Consider the following 21,871-nt stretch of genomic DNA (forward strand, 5'->3'; position numbering starts at 1 on the left):
CACCTGCACCCAGTGGGTTTCCCACCACCTTCTTGGGAGTCTTCAGGTTGTTTAACAGGGAGGACTCTAGTAGGTGCAAACGCCTCTAACCAGAGCCCGTAAATGGCTCACTCCAGAGCTCCTCTCCCCTTGACCTCTCCGCTTGGAGTATGCCCACCCCCTCACCTGCTGCCGAAAGCGGGGGAGGGGGAGGGGAGGGAGCGCAGGATCGGTGGAAAGGAGAGGCGTGGAGAGTGGGGGGGAGGGGGTGGGGAGCGCGGCGGTGGTGGTGCGTGGCGGCGAGGGGATCGCGGGGAGAGGAGAACCAGAGAGAGGCTAGCGTGGTGGGTGGGCATAGGGAGGTGCGGGGCGCGGAGCTGAGAGCAGGGGAGCGCAAGGGGAGGGGGAGTGGTGGAGAGGCGGGGGGCCTGGGGCGGAGCGGGGAGAGCTGGGCGGGGACCCGGGGCCGCGGGGGCGGAGCAGCGGGCGCGGGGCGCCGCGGGAGAGGCGGACCGGGACGAGGCGGCAGCGCGCGGACCTCGGGAGCCCGGGAGCCGGCCGGGGAGCCGCGTCGCTGCGGACGGGCGGCCCGGCCCATGTCGGCGCAGCCGAGCCGGGATGAGGGCTCCCGCGCTGCTGCTGCCCGCGCTGCTGACCTGCTGCGGCTGGCTGCTCGCCCCGGTGAGTGCGCCCCGGCCGCCGCCCGCACTGCACCGCGCGCCGCGCCGTCCCTCCTCGGAAGGGAGCGCTCCCCGCGCCGCGCCGCGCCGCGCTTCGCTCCCGAGTCCGGGCGCGTGGCTGCTCTGGGGGAGCCGGGCTGGTCCAGGGTCCCCACTTTCCTCCCCGGCTCCGGCGAGGGAACAGGGCCGCCGGGGAGCTCTGGACCCTCCGCAGCGGAGCGCGAAGAGCCGAGCTCCCGCCCGGCTGGGTTCGAGACCCTGGCGCTGGGAAGATGCGTTTGCCCCCCAACCCTGCGCACTGCTCTGGTTTTGTTCGGAACGGGATCCAGTTTCTTGCTCGACGCTCTTTAAAGCGGAGGTTTCGGGACGCCTCCTCCCGCAGGCTGTGACCCGCGAGGCCAGTTCGCGGGCCCTGGAACCCCGGGTCGGGGACAGGACTGCCGTCACCTGCGCAGATTTCGCGTTTCAGAGGGAAACTGGAGTTTGCTTTGTCGTTAAACACTTCCCCTAGTACGCAGTCCTAGTCTTGTTACTGTTTTTTGTTTGCTTGATGTGTGCGTTAGGGAGACGGTGTGGCTGAAGAAAGTTTCCTTTCGGAAATGCTCTGCTTTGCTATTCTTTATCATCATTTAAGAGCACGGGAGGAAATGCTGTGCTGAACAGAAGTTTGTTACGTGAGTGCACGTATGGGTTATCGAATTCCCAAGAATTCTTCCTTTTATTTGAAGACCCTTGAAAAGCTGTGAGCCTGTTCCCTGCTTTCCTGCCTCAGGCTGGAGACAGTGTTGGCCTGTGTGTGTTTACACGCATTTTACATCACAGCCAAATCACTGCCTGTACTGACTCATACCCCCTCTTAAGGTTGTGCGGCCAAGGATGGAGCTATTTAGGGAAGATTGTAATTGCTGAGGGTGCTTCCCTGTTAGGAGAGCATGAAGCTAGCCCACCCTCACCATCGCCAAACTCCCTTGTCTAGCAGGAAAGCCCACAGGTCTTCCTCCCTGAGAATGTAGTGAGAATGTGAACCTCCATCTTAATTTCAATGCTTTGAAAGAGCTGGTTGTTGAAAGTACCAGGAATTGTTATCGTTAATGCCGCTTTAATTTCTGGGCTGTCCCAAAATATGTCAGAACCGTGCATGTTCCAAGAATGTCAGATACTACGGAGTCTTTTGATACCTTAAAAAAATCCATTTTCCTTTTAAGCCGATGTGATTTCCCTAATTCTAAAATTTAAGCCATTAAAAAGTGAAAAATACAGCCTGCTTGAAACCAGGAGTTTGTACAGTGGAGCTGTCCAGCAATGAACTAGGGAAACAAACAAACAAACAAGCAAACAAACAAGCTTCAGATTTTTTTTTAAATGAGGGTAAAGGTAGCAAAAGTATCCAGCATTAAGTTCCTTCTCTTCATTGTGTTAGGAAATTTTATTCCTGGTTAGAATTGTGATTGAGCTATTTCAGCAGCAGAGTAAGTACACACAGACGGCCATAGCGTATACAAGAGTGACTTTCTTTAGTGAAAATAAAATTTTGTTCGGACATGAGAGTGAGGGGCACAGCTTCAGCCTGCAGGGTCAGCACTTGTTGGGGTGGGAGGTGGTGATGAAAACAGAGACGAGAGAATATTATCTCTAAGACCGAGACCGTATGGGGCTGTGCCTTTCACACATGGGAACAGGCAACACTAATCATGTTGTGTCACACCTTAGTTCCTGTGACAGATCCCGGTGTGAGGTCGCAGGGCGGACTCTCCCCTGGGCCTCTTGCTACTTACCCCTGGCCTTTTTGAAAAGCTCCTCACACCAAATTTTAAAGTTCAGTTTTGAATGCAGCCTGCAGCCTCTAAAAATAAAGTTATCCTATTAGGGCTTTGCAGTGAGTACAGAGGCTGGCCTTGGATGAAGCACACTGGCGTCTGGGGCTGTGTGCAGCCATTAAGAATGGGATTGCGAGTAAACATGTGTTTACTTTGATTAAATCAAGGACTATGAAATGGAGGGCTCGAATATTGAGAGATTATTGGATTAAAGACCTCTATGCCGCCAAATTAGTCCCAACAACAGACAGTGGACTATGTTAGTTTGTCTTCCTGCTCAGAAAACATATTCTAGCAGATTTTAGATTTATTTAATAATTCCTTTACAAAGTAAATAGTGAAGCTTTTTTAAAATAACCATTCCAAAATATGAAGGTAACTGCTTTTAAGTGAGTGTTATGTTGGAAGCAGTTTAGAACTGTGAGTTTTGGGGATCTTTTATGTAAAACGTTTGCTTGACTTTCCTCTTATAGTGGAATTTTCAGTTGTTTCTGTTTCTTTTCACCTTGTCCAGGTGTACAGCATTCACCCGGAATGCCGATTTCATCTGGAAATACAGGAAGAGGAAACAAGATGTGCAGAGCTTCTAAGGATTCAAACAGAAAACCACAAAGGTAAGGGGGATGCGTGTGAGTGTGACTGTGCCCAGGACGCTTGAGCTGACGTGCAGGTAGCTTGCACCTCACTCGGAAAATTCATGTTTTCAGATCATCTGTGTCTTAGGAGGAAAAAGTCTGCAGTGTTTTTTAATGAACTGCTGGCAAAACTCATAGCTTTGTGAGTAATGGGCAGCCTGGTAGTGGGGGGTGGGGGGAGGGTGGTTTACAGACATCCGCTGTGGCAGTGGGGGAGGGGGAGGGGAGGGGAGGGGGTAAAAGAAAGCCTCATCATCAGCAGCAGTAGTTTCCATGGTTTGAGGTGGTAGCAACAGTTACTGAAGTAACTTAATGGGTGTTGTTATGCTTTGCAAACGCAACTCTGTTTTCCATGGCACAGGTATTTAATCTGATTTCTTGCGTTTTAAATTCTTAGTTACATCACGGATAATTTTGATCTGTTAAGAACAGTGAAAATTTATCAGAAATCAAACAGGAAAATGAGACTTTTGTCTTCCCAGAGAACAGACCTATTATGAGTACAGTGAACTTGCTGGTTTTATTTCTCCAGGTCCCAGAAGCAATGCTGAGACAGCATGCACTCACCAGGGCACTGACACATGTCTGTAAATTCTGAGGGTTCTGGGACAACACCCAGATTATAAACAGTAGCAAAAACCTTTTGTCCTTCAGCTTTTCTTTCTCTGTTCTGTGTCATTATTTTATTCTCTTCAAGAAAAAAAATTAAAGTCAAAGTACAATCATGTGTGAAAATTCTGGTGTCCTGCAGAGGACCTCAGGTGGGAAGCCACCGTCGTGGGCGTTGCCCTAGACGGGTGCTGCCCAGTAGAGGCAGGCTGCAAGCCTCACAGGTGATCTTGAGTTTTCTAGGAGCCACATTAAAATAAGTGAAAAAGTGTGATTTTAATTTTAACAGTGTATTGTATTTATCGAAATACATACAAATCGTTAGCATTTCGACTTATAGTCAATGTAAAATATTGAAGAGAAACTTTACTTTTTTGAATACTACATCTCGGAAACCCAGTGTGCATTTTATACCTACATCGCATCACAACTTGGACCACATGTTCTGAGTACTCATGCATAGCCGGCGGCTCCGGAGCTGGACAGTGCGGCTCTAGACTGGCACTAAAACAAGTATCCCATGCATCTTCCTGTCCTCCCTGGAGCTGCCCCCTCCTCAGATGAAAATGAGGACTCTGAGCCCAGGGTTCCTTCCAGCCTTCAAGATCTGTGTCCCTGCAGTGCACACGTGGTCCTGAGGCCACACCTTCCAGAAGGTCTGGCTGAGCTCTGTCCAGCGGAAGGTGGTGAGGTGCTCAGCTCCACCACAGACGTGGGTGAGGGTCCACCCTGCAAAGCCACATGTGATATTAGCCGCCTCCACGGGTAGAGGAGGCCTGGATCCTGCTGGCTGTGGCCTCACGACAAGACAGGTGTCCCGGCCACTGAGGTCGGTTCCCTTCAGTGACAGTTAAGATACAGGAAAATGAAATGCTGAGAGGAGACAGGCTGAGAGCTTCAGAAGCATCTGGTGTGCGGCAGAGAAGCCAGGTCCCGTGGGCACAGCCTGCAGCGCCTCCGTGGTCCACCACGTGTGCAGGGAAGGTGGGCGCCGTCCACCAGCCCCGCGGCAGGTGGCCCTCAGCTCGCTGGGAGACCCCTGGGAAGGAGCCCTGCACCCACCCCGCTACCCGGCAGTCAAGCCGTCTGGCCCCGAAGCTGCCCGGCCCCGAAGCTGCCCGGCCCCGAAGCTGCCCACAAACAGCGTCCGCTCAGGTGAACAGAAGCATCTCCCTCCTGTGAGGGGTCCCCAGCACTGAGGGGCGGGCACTTGCAGCTCCAGTTTCCCTCTGACCCCTGTGCCCTCTGGGGACACCTCCTGGGACACGCAGGCGCTCCCAGAACGGAAGTGGGGAGAGCTGTACCGCTGACACACTGCGAGGCAGATGGGATTGCAGTTTTCCTTCTGCCGATGAGCTCTCTGCTGACAGCCTGCCCCCTCCTCGCATTTTAGGGAAAACCTCCTACAACACTGTCTTACTGTTTTGATTTCCCATATTCATCTAGTATGTTTCTTTAACAAAGAGAAAACTGGCAGGGCAGGCGGCAGGGAGCATTTAGCTTTCAAAACTTGGAGTCAGTCTGTGACTTTCCGTCAGGGGAGATGGCCTCACGGTTGGTCAGAGGTGACCGGACAGTGGATGGAGCACCTGCAAGTTTGTGTCAGTGACGCTCCTTGACAGATGCTGCTCCAGAGAAGTGGGCGGGTCCAGGAGGCTGGCTCTGTCCGTCGTGAAACAGGGTGTGTGAGCCTCAGTCAGGCCTCCAGTAAAGAGACTCCTCATCGTTGGCTGGCTCACGCAGGGGGAGTGTGGCCTTAATTAGCTCGAAACAACCTCCTTCCCGTTCTGTGCTTCCAAAGGCGCAGGCCTGCCCTGGTGCCTGGCCAGCCGCTCACCAGTGTGAGCTGTGGCCACACGGCAGCTGTCGTCACTACCTGGCTGGCTACTGTGGGAAATGCAGGCGCCGGGTCAGCCAGGTGTCTGTTTTCACACATCAGAAATGCAGCCTTTATGCAAAATATCCCAAATTCTTGAAAGTTTGCAACTAGTACGTTTGAAAAACAGGCCCTGCAGGAGCCAGGTAGACCTGCGTGGACGCCGCCCGAGCTGCCAGGCTGCTCTGTGGGTGGCTGGGCCAGCCCGGCCCGCTGGAGCGGTGTCAGGACATTTAAAGCACTCGTTATGGTCCCCTCGCCAGCTCTCCTGCCTCGATTTGGGTTTGAGGAGCTTGGCACCCGCTTGATCAGAAAGGACACGCTGTTTCAGGTCAAGAGCTTGAAGTGTCTGCCCGTGTGGAGGGCGGCGAGAGGTGTGGCTCTTCTTCAGGGACGAGTGTCAGCCCTGGAGAGTCTTACCCTGACGACTCTTGTGTTAGTATCAGCTCCACAGCAAACACACCTGCCCGAGTCCTTTTTCCTTCTGCCTCACAGAGGGGCCTGCTGACACCAGCTGCCTTTGGGGGGCGGGGGGGACAAGGGACAGCCTCCTGAGCCCGGCCACCGTCAGTTTCTATAGACAGAGGCAGCATGTGCGCTAAATGTCCGTTTATTTTTCTTGCTCTTTGAAGTGTGTGTGGCTCAAACACAGGGGTGTAAGTAGTTGTGAGTTAGGAGAACAAAGACACTGCAGATGCGACAGACTGGGAGCCGCTGAAGGTGTTCTGACTGGAGGGGTGACGGGGGTCCAGCGTCAAGAGTGCACACTTGCTTCATGGCGCTGAGGTGACATGAGATGCTGGGGGTCTGTGGGAGCTGCTCTTAAATTCTGTAGGATCAAGAAACTGGTGCGAAAGCACCAAGAGTGAGGGGAAAAAAACAGTTTTCAGTTCTCGTGAGGTCTGCTGTGTGTAAGTCTAACAAGGAATTCTTTTTATCACATGTTGAATCTGAAACAAATGCAGACAAACCAACCACATAAATCTAGACAAAAACCAATTTCAAGTCTGAACTCCTTTAAAGGATTCACTTTGTGAAAAAGAAAAGTTTGGGAGGTGTTTAGAACTCTGTGACTTAATATTGATTCATTGCTGAGACTAACTGAACCCCGCCAACAGGGCGCTCCAAGGCCACGGATGCCTGAACATGCAGCCAAAGGCAGCGCTACCCCCACAGGCCACGAGCCAGGCCTCGGCTCTGCCCGGGGCTCCTGCCCCTGACTCTGCATTCTCTTTGCCTGGATCAGAGTGGGCGTGGCCTGGATTTCAGAGGGGCAGAGGCGGGACCACCCTTTCCTTGATACTCCGCAAGCTGCACCACACCTTAAGGTGCGTCGCTGAGGTGAGTCTGACAGCCAGCGTTAGCTTAGGACCAGGGCCGCAGGAGGTGCTAAGATGGAAAACTTACTTTCCTTTGATGTTTTGTAAACGAAGAATACCGGACTAGTTTTGATCCACTTGTCAGGAGCTGATGGGTTTGGATTTTGCCCCCTTCAAGTCATGGATGCCTGCAGAAGGCAGCAGACCAGGTCAGAGAAGATGAGCAGAGTGGTGGCCCCTGTTCCTGCAGAGCAGACAGTGAGGGCCCCCGTCCCCACTCCTGCGGGCTCCCCTCAGCCCGAGTCCCACTGGGCTAGGACACACTGAAGTAAAATTTTGTGTTTAGACTCAAAAAAGGAATCCTGAGCACGAAGTCAGTTCCTGGTGCAGGAGGGGCATCGGCACGTTGAATCCACGGGGTGCCCTCGGCGTCCCCAGGAGGAGGAGCTGCACCTGCCCCTCTGTGGAGCCACAGGTGTGGCTTCATAGTGGGTTTGCTGCTGCTGATCCGGCCCTAGTCGCTCCCCGTCCTCCTTTCTGGGGTGGGCCGAGTCTGTTGCTGGTGACCCCGACACACGGCTGGCCGTTGCTGACGGTCTCCTCCCCCGTGTGCACCTCTCCCTGTCCACGTCCCCCACATCCTGGGGACGTCCCGTCGCTCTGTCTGTTGGTGGGGCTGGCTCTGCAGCCGCTGCTCCATCTCGAGATGAGCCTGGCGGGTCCACCTCAGCCTGAGGTGGTGTGATTTGCTGCGGGACCACCTGGCGTCCTGTGAGGAGATGGCACAGGGGCCCCTGCGGCTCTGGAGGCTTGAGGAGACAGCACAGGGGCCCCTGCGGCTCTGGAGGCTCGTGCACCCGGGCGGGCTTCGCAAGCGGCTTCCCAGGCCTGGGCCTCACCGCTCTTTAGGGAGCCACGGCTGGTCCTGGGCTGCAGCCCCGTGGGCACGTGGCAGTGCCGCCATGATGCGCGTGGGGTGGAGCCCGTCCCCCCGCAGGTTCCTGGGGTCATGGGTTGTGTCAACTGCTGGGGCTGATTGCAGCCCTTCGTGGACACCTTGGAGAGTTGCACCCGTTCAGTTACGAGGTTTTGCAGAGTGTCTGGGGTCAAGCACGAGTTCCAGTGGGTGTCTGAGAACCCTGGTAGCCAGGCCTGCTTTTGAGGGGCTGCCCTGGATCTTGGAGTGAGTAAAATATCACTCTGGTATGTTGGCTGTTCTGTCACTGATTTTTCCAGCATGTTTTTGTTTTTATTGAGTACATACCAGGCTGGAAGGGGTGATGAGAAATTGAATGGACATGTCGTCCTCTCCCATCCGGAATCAAGGCCCCAGTGGAGGTGCATGGGGATGAGCAGGGGTGACAGGGCCCCAAATCAAAGGACAGCAGGGTTTCCGAGGGGAAACCAGAGGATCTGAACACGCAGTAACGTCGGCCTACTAGGAAGCAGAAACTGACAGCGATTGAAAGTGTCTGAGGACTTACTTATCCTTGCTCGGAGATGAGGCAGGAAAGAGGTGAGTGGGAGACCACGGAGAAGAATGGAAGCGTTTTTGTTGTAAGCTAGTCGATGATGAGGACTTTGGGTGCTTATTACAAACTTGCTCCATGTCTGGGTTCTGTTCGGTGACCTGGGTCCTGGTTTCCATGTTTGTCCTGTGCTCGGGCCTGGGACGGGTTCACTCCACCCCGTTGCCCTGTTCCACCTGCACTGACTGCTGTGCCCCCACCAGGCCGAGCCCCCAGCCTCCCCGTCCTTTGCAGTCGGCGTTGCTTCCGCCATGATGGTGAACACACGCCCTCTTTATTCTAGGCAGGAGGCTGTCTTGGGGCCCCTCAGCCTCTTGGCACCAAGGCGTCTGCCCAGGGACCCTCCTTCTGGGCCTGTGACCCAGGAGCAGATACGCAGACCCCCTGCAGCACCCAGGGCAGAGTAAAGGCATGGAGAGGCCATGCAGGGTCCACCCTCAGGACAAGAGTGGGAGACGTCCACACAGCAGGCACAGAGGTCCCAGGCTCAGTGCTGGAAGGTGATGTCCAGCCACCCCAGCGAGATGAGGCAGTCACACACAGAAATGTGAGAGGACTTCTGAGATTCTCTTCCGGGTTGGTGTCAGGGCCCAGCTCCCTGGACCCCTAGTCAAACACTCGTCACGAATCTGAATTTGGCATCTTAGAGGCAGGAGTGCTTCAGACAAGGGTTTTCTTCCTCTCCAAAGTCTGCTTCCAAGGGGAGGGGCCTCCTCTGAACCCCGACGTGGACTGCCCTGGTCGTCTGACCTCATATCCACTTGAGCCTCCTCGTTGAATAAGGGTTTTCACCGTTTGCTCGCTTTGTGAAGTCAGCCCTCCTCTCCTACACCTGCAGTGAGGTTTGGGGGCAGGACCTGGACTGGGGAGTCCACCTTAATCTCCTAGGCTTCGGTTCCCTCATGCACCCCCTGTTACACACAAGGACCACACGGCAACCGTGGTCCACCTGCAGGAGGAGACCACGCAGGACAGGACGTTGAGTCAGGGCCCCACGCAGCCCCCAGGTCCACACCCCTCGCCTCACCGACTGCAAACAGCCTGGGCGGTGCGCCAGCCGCCCGAGAGCTGACCTCTTCTCCCTCTCAGGGAGGGGTTACTGCCGCCGGTCGGGGACTTGTGACTTCTTAGCTGCTCCTTCTCTGTGGGAAAAGGACTGAGGCCTGTTTGAGTGGACACTGAGGGTGAGGCCAGGCTGCCCGGCTGCCCACAGCGCCCAAGTGATGAGAACAACACTGTCCCCCAGCGAGCACTGTCACTCTCCTCTTGACCCTGTGTGTGACCCCAAAACCAAATGTTCAGAGGGTGGAGAGGGAGGTTTCCAGCCGGGGCCAGTGCTGGCTCTATTCCGGAGCCTGGAGGTGGTGGAGCCGGACGTGCGGTGGTGGGGCACACGCTGGGCACACAGAGCAGCTTCTTCGGTGGCCAGGGGCTAGGAACTCAGACGCCGGGGGGCACGTGGAGGAGGGAAAGCAGAGTGGACCCACATCTGGAGTCGGGCCAAGGAGCCGCTGAGGATTCTGAGGCGTGGGGCATCTGGGCTGAGCTGCGCTCGGGAAGGATCGTGAAGCAGACAGTTCTGAGAGGATCTGGAGGGCCCTGGAAGGGGGAAGCTCACAGGGTGAGGGACATTCCAGGTGGGAGATGCTGTGGGCGCCCCCCGTGGAAGGTGAGGGAGTTGTTACACAGGCTGCTGGAGCAACAGCCGGGCTGCAGGGAGACGGGGGCTGGGGAGGTCCTGTGGCCACACATGGGGTGAGCTACTCCAGAAATGCAGGAGAAAGAGGGGTAACGGGGGGGGGGGGCTGGGGCCAGGAAAGCACCTTGGAGGGGAGGACTGTGGAGCCTGGGCTGTGGAAGGAGGGGCCTGAGGAGGCTGCAGGTCCTGGAGGCAGGAGGAGTGACCAAGCACAGACCCCAAGGGTTTGTCCTGGAAGGAAGAGAAGCGGAGGAGGGCAGGGTGAGGATGGAGAGGACAGAGCACTGAGGGACCCGAGGCTCAAGGACCCCCAGGAGGCTCAGCTCTCGGAGGCTGGGGCCACAGAGGCCAGTAGACTGTGACCCGGGCATTGACCTGCGGACATGCCAGGGGCCCCAGGCAGCTGTGCGCACTGTCCTCTCGTCCTGCAGAACTTGCATATGGCCTGGGAGGGACTCCTGTGTGAGGCCGGTCTCAGCAGGGATGCTGCCCTCGGGGTCATGCTCAGCTGTGCTGGGAGGATGGTTTGTCATAACACTGGTAGATGGATGTCTTGGAACCATCCCGGGAAGTCGCCCAACCCTGCTCATAAATCCACGAGAGATGATCCCGGGAATAACATGGCTGAGTTCCCCGCGCCCTCACCACCGCTTGTCAGCTGGAGTCCAGCCTCCCCTGCAGGACATGCTTGGCTTTGGCAGCCTGGGAGCTCGTGTGACACCAGCAGCGTCCAGGTGGTCACAGACATCGCAGGGAAGGTTTGGGGATTTGTACAAAAGACATGGGCACACGGTTCAGCCTCCCATCTGTTTCCCATTGCGGGCCCCCCGGGGCCTCCCACGGGCCCGCATCTGCGCTCTGGGAGGGGAGGCCGGAAAGTGCTGGTCTTGTCGAGGAGGAATGTGCAGTCAGTTCTCGGTCTGCCCTGCTGCCAGGACCCCAGCCTCAGGCACGGATTCACTCAGCTCAGTTTGGAGGACGTTCTGATGTTTGGGGTTTATTGGATTCAGCAGATCTTTTAAGCAGGTTCATGCTGGATTTCTCTGTGTTTCTTTGGAAAACGCTTTTGTTTGGTTGACAGCGTTGGCTAGTTCTGGAGTTTGAGTCTTAGTCTAATGTTACTTCACATCCCAGAATGTGAAATGGAATCTGCCTGAGCCAAAATTAAACTCGGCCACTTCTGTGTTCAGAATTCCAGAGTGGTCCCATTTCAAGGTGCCATCCAGTGGCACTGCCCCCCACCCCAGGTGGTGATTTCCTGGCCTGAGTTCACAGCTCACCTCCAGGCCACCGGATGACGATATTGTTGCACCCCAATTAGCCAGACTATGGGGGTATCTGGAGTGGACTGAAGAGTGAGCCCCCTACAGCGTTCCTCGTCGTGCTCTGCAGACATTTGCAGCGGAGCTCTCGTGGGGCCTGGGTCTGCTCCTCCGTAGAGCCCGGGCCCTCACGCAGGTGGCCCTGGGCCACGGTCCACACCTGCTCGGCTGCTTCTTTCTGGGACCGACCTGCTATGTGGACTCGTTACAAGCTGGGGTGTTGCAGAGCCAGCCCCAAGTGGCGCCTCTGTCGGTGTGTGAACCTGCTGTGTTCGTGCTGCAGGAAGACCCGTGGTGCCCAGCCTCCGGGCCCAGGCAGCTCCCGAGAGCAGCCTTGGGGCCAGGGGAAGAAATGTGCTGAGGAAACAAACACTCACCCGTGCCGGGTTTAAGAGGATGTGGCTGCAGCCTGTGCAAAAGCAGTGGAGTCATGAAGAGAGTGCAGCTCACAGACGACGACTGTACCGTCTCTGTCCCCACAGGCGGTGGGGCTGCTGCCACGCCCTGAGCTGGTCCTCGTAGGCTGCCTCTCGAGTCGTTCCTTCAGCTCCAGATGGCAGCAAGCCCTCCCCGCACGTGCCACCTCAGCTGCCCTGACTGCCTCTGAGAAGAGCTCGTCCCCACAGAGGCTCTGTAAGTTCCAGTGGGTTAGCGCTTGGGCGTTTCCCTCAGAAGGCTCCTTTCCGCTCCCCTTCTGCCAGTACTGCTTACTGCCAGCTTCCTCATTGCGGCATTTCCCAAAAGGCACTGGGCCGGGCACCACCCCCAGCTGAGCGGCTGCATGGACGTGGCTGTCTCCTCGTCTCACAGAAAGTATTTCAGGAAGAAAAGATGCAAATGCACCCTCAGAACAACAGAGGACTCCTCCATTAGGTAGAATTTGACCATCACCGTCAGTGTTCAGGTGGGCTGGACTCTGTAAGACTCAGAGGAGCAGGATACTTGCAACTGGACCCTGGACAGGCAGCATCACAGGTGCCCAAAGACCAGCTCCAGGGCCAAGGGAGGCACTGATGGGAAGTGTGGCCAGTGTTTCGAGGCCTCCAGATCCAGCAGAGGGCTCCAGCGATCACATCACCGTCCTCCGGGCAGGGGTCTGGCCCCGCTCACCATCACACACATCCCGCAGGAGCCTTGCTCAGGTGCGGGCTGAGACAGTCCTGGGTGAGGGCAGGACAGCAGTGCTGTCTGTGCCCGCTTGGGGGCAGCCTCCACCGCTCAGCCGCGCACACCCGCATCGGGGAACGGGCCCGGGGGTCCTTCCTGTGCTGCGTGGCCCAGTGCCCTCCTCCACCAGGTACCCGCTTGTCTCGTGTGCCCTTTGCTCGTGGCCACAGTGGCCAGCGCCCGAGGCCTGAGCCGGGCAGCCTTCCCTCCTGGGGGCCCTGGGGCCACCTCCCTCCTGCCCGGGGCCAGGACTCCACGTTGTGTCCCGCTGTTCCAGGGCGGGATATACCTCTGCAGGTCAAGGAATTGTGGCTTCTGGGTGCGATGTTAGCAGTTTTCCAACAGAAAGGCCGCTCCTTTCTCTGATTGAAAATCTGTATAATCAGATGTTGGAAGGGAGTTAGGGGCCACACCCAGGTCACCGGCCTCCAACACTTGCCATGGCAGCTTGTACAGGACACGTTCCGTGGCCCATCTCCACGTAGCCGTCCTCACCCTGTGGGCACCTCAGCCTGAGCCTCCCCAGAGTAAGGACCTTTCGGAGTGTGTCTCGGTGTTCCCTTCCGGGGTTGAAGTCTTCAGGCCCCGTATCTCCTCCACACTGCAGTTTGGTTGCGAGGACTTCCTTCGACTTGGGTGAGGCTCTTTGGGAGGAGTGCGTTAAGGTGACGTGTGTGCTGTCCTGTCCACACACCACCCTGGTGGCCCCTTAGTGCTGTTTGTCACTTGGTTAAAAAGTGACCTGCAGAATCCTGAATACAAAGTTCTTTTTTACGCTCTGCAGTTGGCAGGTAACCTGTGGGGCTGCAGGCACTGTATGGGCTCTGGTGCAGCAGCCCCCCCCTGCTTCATGGTTTTAGCACCTTGTGATGGGTCGTGCTTGAAGCAGCCAGACCTCAGGCACCCAGAGTGCCAACGTGTTCGTCTAACCATTCTGTAGGTATTTATTAGTTAGCGTTCTCTGTGAGGAAGAGCTTGTCCTCGTCATTTGGAAAAGGACTAGATTTCCTTCCAAAGGACAGGATGAAAGTTCGGACACTTCAGGGCTCCTGTCAAGTGTTTGACAGGTGGTGCTCCAGGGCATTGCTTCATCACCTCCTGCTTGCATCACAGATAAAAGGGTGGTTGAAATATTGGTAGCCGTTAAAAGCGATGGCCCACTACATGAGCAGCAGGAGAAGACACGAGTGGTGTGTTGCTAGGTGAGAAGGGAAGACATCAGTGCACAGAATACCCTGTTTTTGTAAAAAGAGCACATGTAACGTCTGTGTGCACATAGTGTAGGGCCCGTGGGTGCGGTGCCCTCAGGCCCAGCTACACACTGGAACCCTAGGAATCGATCTAAACGTTGAGAAACACTGTCCAAGGGAGTCAAACCAGAACCCAGCAGGGCCCGGGTGGGTTTTGTGGGAAGGACCCAGGCTGTGTTCTGGGCATGCCCGGCCACTGTCCCCGGCCACGGCTCCGCCCAGCTCCGGGACTCAGCGGGGGCTGGGGGTGGCGCTGCCTTGCCCTCTGACGGCGTCCCTCTGAGCGGGCACACGCAGTGCTGCCCAGCAGAGCCCCGGCCTCCTCCCTGGTCAGTCAGGTGGCCCTTGGGGACTCTGCTATTCTGTCCTCAGCAGATTCTGTACAAGGAGTGACCAGGGTACAGAAATGCTGTTTCTCTGTTTCTCTTGAGCAAGGTTAAAAAGTCAGAAAGCAGATAAAAGCCACTGTGGTGGAGGGACTTGGACGTGGGGGTGCGTCCACGGTGGGCTGCAGGGCCAGCCGAGCAGAGCCGTTACCACCCTTCCTCCTGCCGCTAAGTAGCAGCGGCATTCCGGGTGTCTCACCCTCTCCCCTTCCGCCTGCTTCACGTTAGAGCTGCTGGACTCGGCCCTCCGCCCAGCTGGGGACAGGAGCCTGGGGGGAGGCAAGGGGGCTCCTGCTCTCCCGCCTCGCTCTCACTGCATCAGACCGTTGGTTCTCCCCTGTGCACTGAGACGGGCGTGGCTGACTCCGCTTTGCAGAAACTCCTGGAAACAAGGAAAAGGTGTCCCGTGGAGCCTCCATCACAACCAGGCAACTGGAAGTCCTCTAGACTGGACCTGCCCCGGCTTCCTTGGGGTCCCGGCTGCTGCCACAAAAGGCAGAGGTAGTGGGATCGCGAGAGTGCCCGGGACTGCAGCTCAGAGGGGAGCGTTGCTGCCTGTAGGGTCTTTGTCAGCCCCGCCCAGGGCCTGCGGGGGGCGTCGGTGAGCAGGACGGCTCTGCCGGGCGTCTCTGCAGGGTCTGATTCTGGAAGAAGCTCTGCTGCATGTGACTTTAAACTTAAAATAAAATAGGGTTTTGGATGGAAGAAGTTATTCGCAGCATTAGCTGTTGTCTGGCCTCGCACCGTAGTGCCAGAAGCAGCTTTATTTCTCGCCTCCCTGCCCTCGGCTCCCTGCCCCTGCAGCCGCTTCCCCAGCTCCATCTGGCGCCCGGTGGTTGGGAGGGTTAGCCCTCTGACGCTGGTCCGCTGCCCTCCTCCGCTGTCAGGCCTGGCTCTTGGTGGCCATGGGGAACCCCGTCACCCTGTGCGTGGGCACCGTGGCTCCATCTCCAGAGTCAGCCCGCCGGAACTCCCTCGGCTGTCCCAGCACTGTGCTCTCTCTGCAAGTTGCTACTGAGGGGCCTGGAGTTCTCCCAGGGTAGAAATGGGGCACCCCAGGACCCTCACCCGGAGACGGGGGGCGGACATGCAGGTCAGGGTCACAGCCTCGCCCGAAACTCAACTCTTGGTGTTTGCTCTGTGCATGGTCACAGGGCCATCCCCTTGTCCACGCGTGTACGCGGGCGGGGGGTTTATCTCCATCACATTTGAGGTTAAGGAGGAACCTGGACTTGGACACTTGCCTCTGCCTCTGTGTCCGGTGCTTTCATCATGAAGCACCTGGAATGTGGAAGGCTGCAGTGGTGGGAGCACATCCACAGGTCCCGTGAGGTCAGCGAGGCCAGAGGGACGGTGGCCTCTAGGCGGGGGTTCTGGCCCCAGTCTCCCTCTTCATCTCAGAATGAGTGTCTTTGCTCCGGGCACCTGTGAGGGGAAGTGCAGTGTCTGTAAAAGCTCTGTCAGAAATGAAGTCGTGAGACTCATGTGGTTTCCTTGAAAATTAATCAGTGTTTATATCATTGAGACAGTGAGAAAATAAACCCATCTAGGACTCAGAACTACACGTGTGCCATCATCTGTGAGAGCACGACTTGCCTGCGGACATTCGGGAGAGAAAGTCGGTTTTTCAGGTGTAAGGGGGTTAGTTTCCTTTCCGTTATGATATATTCCTCCCCACTGCCAGGACCGCCCCCCTCCCCGAGCCAGGGTGAGTCCCAGCCGTCTCCTCAAAGCCCTGCCCTCTGGGGCCCTTATTTCCAGAGTGTTGATTGGAGCCTGTTCGAACAGCAGCCCTTCCTAAACTCTCATCGATGTCCGAGTACATGCCCTTGACGGTGCCAGGAAGTTTAAGAAGGCTGAAGGCTGCACTGTTCATAGGACCGGTTTTTCTGAACCACTTGGTCTAGAATGTTGTTTTCAAGAGACCAAACTGCCGTCCCAGGAACTTAGGAGGCACCGTTGGTTTACGTTGGACCCCCGTATTGTCTTTTCCCGTGAAACTGGGGGGTTTGTGGAGGCGCCGGTCCAGGGCCCTGGTGAGGTCCCCCGCCACCCGTCACCTCCCCGCGGCCTTGGGGACAGATACTGACGCCCCCAAGCCAGCTCAGCCAGTCGCTTGATTAAACACGTGAGCCGACAGCACGAAGGGAAGCGCCTGCTCTGAGGGCAGCTAATGTGTGTGCTTTGCTGAGCGGCTGTGGAGTTAGAGGTGAGAGTGGCAGGTGGGCCCACTGTCTGGAAACGCACCTCCGTCAGCCGCATCAACGCCCTGCCACTGGGAACCATGGGCGACACGCGGGTCGTGACTTCCACCAGAGGAACCGCGAACAGCCCCGTCAGCAGGCCCCACGCAGAGGAAGGGCTCTGGCTGGCTGTGCTGTGTTCAAGTGACAAACACACATCTCGTGTTTTAAGTTAATAGGTGGTATTTAAGGCATTTTTTCTGGTTCTCTCCCATGCTTTCCAATTCATGAAGCCGCAGACCACAACTGTGGATGAGCGGTTGGTCTCCTCCTTGTGGTGGGTTTTGAAAGACAGAGAAGGTTTGCATGATAAGTGAAAAATAAATTTATTACCGAAAAAGTCTCATTCATAATTCATTCATAAGCCATTTCAGATAATCTGCATGGACATTTTTGGCTGAAAAACCATGACACAGAGAAGGCTTCATTTGTCTGGGCCAGTTTACCTTCTGTAATAGTTTCTGTGCAGTAGTGATGGGTTTTTATTATTTTCTCTCTTTGCTTTCTTAGTTTGCAAGAGTGGCTTTTTAATTTTATTTTCTGTTTGTTGTAACTACGGCTCTAGGGGGCCCTGTCTGTTGGAACTTTCTGTGATGATGAAAACGTTCCATCTGAGCTGTGAGCTGAGAGCCACGTGGCTTCCAAGCAGTAGACATGTGGCCACTGTGACTGAGGGCTGATGTTTTAATTGCACTTAGTTTCAGTCGATTTAGGTTTAAGCTTAAATGGCTGCGTGCGCCTAGTGGTGGCCACACTGCGAAGTGCGGTTCTGGGATTTTTCTCTTCTTTACACGTGGGTTCGTCTCCTCCTGTCTGTTGTTTCAGCTGAAGCTCTGACGCCCTGCGGAACAGCAATGCTGACAGCAGGTCCGGCCAGGCCCTGCCTTGGGCTGAGGCTGGGTCTAACCATTGCTAACAACGCCTGCTCTCTTAGCTGCTGGGCTTGCTACGTTAGGAGGCCTCATTGTGTTATTTTATTTAGAGCTTTTAGAAGATAGCAGTGGCTGCTGAATCTCATCAGACAGCCTGGGGTGGGTAATTAGGTTTTCTTACTTCTGTTTTTGGTGGAGGTTCTGGGATCGAGCCCAGGACCTCGTGCATGCTGAGCACGTACTCTACCACTGAGCTGTGCCCCCCATATCAAATAAATTCCAAGTCTATCAATATGAACAAAATTTTCCTCTTTTCAGACTGACCCTTGATTTTTATTATCACCATCTCAAACACCTAGGTTGCTACCAACATGTAACAAAAATAAATTCTCGCCCAGACCCTGGTGGCCTCATCCAAGCCTCTTTGTCTTGGGCACCGTAGACTAGTCTCTACTTTTGCAACCAGCCTTTTTTCCCAAATGTCTCTTTGCTCAAGCTGTCCTCTTGTTGGGAACGGGCCTGCCTGTCAGGCCTCCTCCTCCAGTCTGCCCCCACCCCGGGGGGGCCAATCACATCGCTGGTTTACGTTTTTATGATCACAGTGACATGTCACGTCCACCGTCCCCATTCTTGTGTAACTGTTTCCCTGGGGCGCTAAGTGCCTCGTTTCCCTAGTTTTCTGTAATCCATCAATGATTAGGCAACACCTCTGTGCCAAACAACAAGGAGCCCTGACGACAGTCAGGCTCACAGGCTGATCCGCGCCCCCACCCCTGCCCAGGTGGCCCAGCTGCTCCGAACCTCCCGCCTCCTGTGGGCACCATCCCTGCAGGTGGCATCGGCAGAGCTCCCAGGAGGACCTAGCGGGCAGGGAGGCTGGATGTCTCAGTGCTGGGAATCCAAGGCCTCGAGTTAGTTGGCAGGGGCCGGCGTCCGGGCACCCAGAGCCCTGATTCCAGGGGCTGCCCGCCACTCCCCTCCTGCAGGCTGCGCTGCCTGCTTACTTCACGCACACACACATGCCCTCTGTCTTCTGTCTTTGCTGGCATCTCCTGGTTCTACCATTGCAAACTCTTGACTGTCACTTCTTGCGGTTTGGGCAGTGGAAGGAAGAGCTCACATCCCGACTGGCAGTCTCGTGCCCTGAGACTCACCACGCAGCTGGGGCCCCGTCGCCTGCCCGCCCACCTGCCCACTCCTGGGCCTGCGGCCGCCCTTCCCACCCAGCTTGTACTGAGTTACTTGTCCCGTTACAGCAGCATTTTCTTTAAATATGTAAGAACATTATTATAGTGTGAATTTATGTGCTCAATCTATGGCATGTAGTTCAGTTTTTAGAACGAATATATATTCATTTTTATTTTAGAAAGTATTTTCATATTTCTTTGCAAAATTCGGTTTGTAGCCAACTTTTCAGTATCTGTGTTCTTGGAAGTAATACATTCCAGTGTTCAAACCAAAAACGCATAATACCCCGTTGGTGTATTTGTGCTGGCATGGTACAGGTCAAGACGGCGTCAGAGAGCAGAACTCCTGTCTCTTTCTTTGTTTTTGCTGAGGCTAGCGCACTGCTCCTCCAGTGTTGAAGTTTAAATGAAATATAAAATTTTAGAGATGACAAAATACAGTAGAAATACCTTGGATTTGTAGTAAAAATACCTGAGTTCAAATGTGGATTCATTTATGGTTTAAATTTGCAAATTATCTTGAAATCAGAATCTGTAAAAGCTGAAGTGTATGTTCATCCAGGGAACCCATCCCCGGGACTTACACAAATACCAGTGGTGCCCATTTTGTCACACTGGAGGGGTCCGCGTCAGCAGCAGGAAAGTAATGATTCTGTTAAAATTCAGCAGTTCATGGTGCACATTGGGCTACTCAAGTACCGTCTACCGCAAACCTGCTCACTTCTCCAAAGCTGCTTACGATGAACACACGCCAAGTACATTCTCAGTAATACTGTGGTGCAAGTTTGTTTCACAGAAAAGTCGCTTGGAAGACAGCTGTCTAATTAATAGGCTCTCTATTACGAAGCTTCTGAGCAGACACGGCCCACCACCCTGGGACCCCCACACGTGGCCCGTGCGCCATGCTCGCGGGGGTCGGGCCTTCCCTCACCCTCCGTCTCCCCCTCCGTCTCCCCCTCCAGCCTGCAGCGGCATCTGGGACAACATCACATGCTGGCGCCCTGCGGATGTCGGCGAGACCGTCACGGTGCCCTGCCCAAAACTGTTCAGCAACCTTTACAGCAAACCAGGTACTGTCGCCAGCCCTGCTCCTGAGCTTTAGCAGAGGGTTTGCGTCTGAGGGGCCGGTTTCTGCATCAAGGCACAGATGCCAGGAGTTGGTTTCCTTGACTGAGGGGTGGGGAACAGCTGTGCCAAGACAGGCAGGTGCCAGGATGTGCATGGTGGCGGCGCTGACCCGGGGCCATGGTGCCAGGCAGGGAGAGAACGTAGCCCTGCCGCCCATGGGCTCCCGTGACCCCAGAGAGTGTCCTCCAGGGCATTGCAGGTGCTGATGCCCAGGGATGCAGCCTGACTTCGTCCTGGCCCTGGACTGTGTTTCTCCTTCGCAGGAAGCGTCTCTCCAGGTTCTCAGCCCCACATCACCTGAGGACCCACAGCCTCTGGGGTTCCAGCCTCAGAAGGTGCTGATGGGCTGGGGTGCCGCCTCCTCCAGGAGGTCTGCACACAGGCCCGGGAAACCTCAATGTCCAAGAAATAGACCTATGTCTTTTATAAAGCGTGGCAGGCGGGAAATGGGGGGGTGCTCTGCGGATGTCTGTGCATACTGTCATGGCAACCAGCCTGAGCCCAGGCCCACGTGAGACACCCCTGAGCTGGCTGGACAGGATGGGAGTCTGCTCCCTGGGTGGGCGGGGCTCCACCTCCATTGGGGGACAGTGGAGAGGACAGAACGGGGCCCGCAGAGAGCAGGTCTCTGAAAGGAGTAAGGCCAGGTAGAGGTGGGGCGGGTTTAGGGACCTGGAGATTTATTCTGACAAACTGGGACCTGGGGCGGGCTGGATGCCTTCGAGAACTAGGGGTTCTCAGAGTTAGGGAGAGGGCGTGTGTGCTCTGCACCGGCAACAACCTGGCGGGGTGCACGTGTCCCCAGCCTGGCAGCTCGGGGTCTGAGCCCAGCTAGCAGGGGTCAGGGCCAATGCTGTGACCGAGGCTCTTTTCGGGACAATCACACACAAATGTACACTCCATGAGCAAGGTCAGGAGTGTGTCTCAGCTTTGGGGAGCTGGGGGGCACCTGTTGCCACTGTCCTGAGGGCCCCCACTCACTGCAGCTAAATTAGGGCCACAGTGGGGAGAGGTCACAAAGATTATGGGGTCCCCACAAAGTGGGGGGAGGTCCCCCAGATAGGAGAGATCCCCACAGGTTCAGGGTTGGGGAGAAGTTCGCTCACAGGAGGGAGAGGAGATCCAGGCTCCTGAGTCCTGAAGCTGTGCCCCCACCTGGCCCCTCCCTCACCTCCCCTTCCCCCTCACCTCCTGAACTTTGCGTGCTGCTGCCGCAGGCCTTTCCCGGGAGCTCACTTTCCACCTCTTCTCCAGTGTCACGGAGGTGTGGGAAGCCAGGCAGAATGAGGAGCCCGTGGGGAATCCCGACGTCACAGGATGAGTTTTGTTTACACGTCTTCTTTAGTGTTTGCTGTTCACCCAGTGAGGAGTGACTGGCTCAGCCCTCTGCTGTCTGGTCCCAAGAGCAGGCAGGCCACAGGTGTGCTGTGCAGGTGAGAGCTGACTGCTTAGGTCTGAAGCCGGGCCCCCGGCCCTCCACTGTGTGGCTTTAGGCAGGAGGCCCAGCCCCTTTGAGCCTCAGGTTTCTCATCCAAGGGCCTCCTCGCGTAGCTGTCAGGGTGGCCTGAGCACCTGCTGCCACCACTGTTGTCCCTCTCTTGACTCTTGTGGCTCTGATGGGCAGGCCATCCCTGTCCTCTGTGGCCTCGGTCTCCCTGCCTGTGAGGTGGGGCAGGGGGGCCAGGCCGCAGAGCCTTGCCCCTCAGGGTTCTGTCTCTCCTCGCTGTCCACTGCAGCCCCTGCATCCGAGCTGCCCCTCAAGCGCCGGGAGCGGGAGCAGAAGCGGGTTTAGGTCAGAATCAGAGAAACCCGGGGCAGGGAGGGTGTTGGCACGTGACTGCAGGGCAAACCCAGGCGGTGTTTTCAGCGGCTCTGATCACCGCCCCCCCACCTCCAGTGGATCAGAGTCCCTCCTGCCCCCTCCACACAGTGTCCCGAGAGTGTCACCACCTCAGTGGGGACATGCCATGCTCTTCATTTCACCCGATGATCATCAGAGCAGGTGAACAAGTAGGCTGCCCTGGTGTAGAGGAAACGAGGGACTTTTTAGTCAGAAATCTCGGTCGCTACTGAACCCTCAGGACCTCACTGCCCATCTGTTACAGAGTTGGGGAGCGCAGGGCAGGGCAGGACGGTGGCTGCGGGGTGATGGGGTTTGGCTCCAGGTGCCGCT

At 56.2% G+C, this 21,871-nt stretch overlaps 1 protein-coding gene across 2 annotated transcripts in view; it reads left to right on the forward strand.

Annotated features, from left to right (window-relative positions):
* The first annotated feature begins 438 nt into the window (after nucleotides 1-438).
* The window catches only part of VIPR2 (vasoactive intestinal peptide receptor 2), a 63,363-nt gene continuing 41,930 nt past the window's right edge, over nucleotides 439-21,871 (forward strand). For both annotated transcript variants that reach the window (XM_072964034.1, XM_072964035.1), the window contains exons 1-3: nucleotides 439-660; nucleotides 2,991-3,090; nucleotides 19,533-19,640. In XM_072964034.1, coding sequence (XP_072820135.1) covers nucleotides 598-660; nucleotides 2,991-3,090; nucleotides 19,533-19,640 — 271 coding nt within the window. In that variant the 5' untranslated portion in view covers nucleotides 439-597. The remainder of the gene's footprint in view (nucleotides 661-2,990; nucleotides 3,091-19,532; nucleotides 19,641-21,871) is intronic.

This window comes from Vicugna pacos, chromosome 7 (genome assembly GCF_048564905.1).
Source record: "Vicugna pacos chromosome 7, VicPac4, whole genome shotgun sequence".
Classification (NCBI taxonomy): Eukaryota; Metazoa; Chordata; class Mammalia; order Artiodactyla; family Camelidae; genus Vicugna; species Vicugna pacos.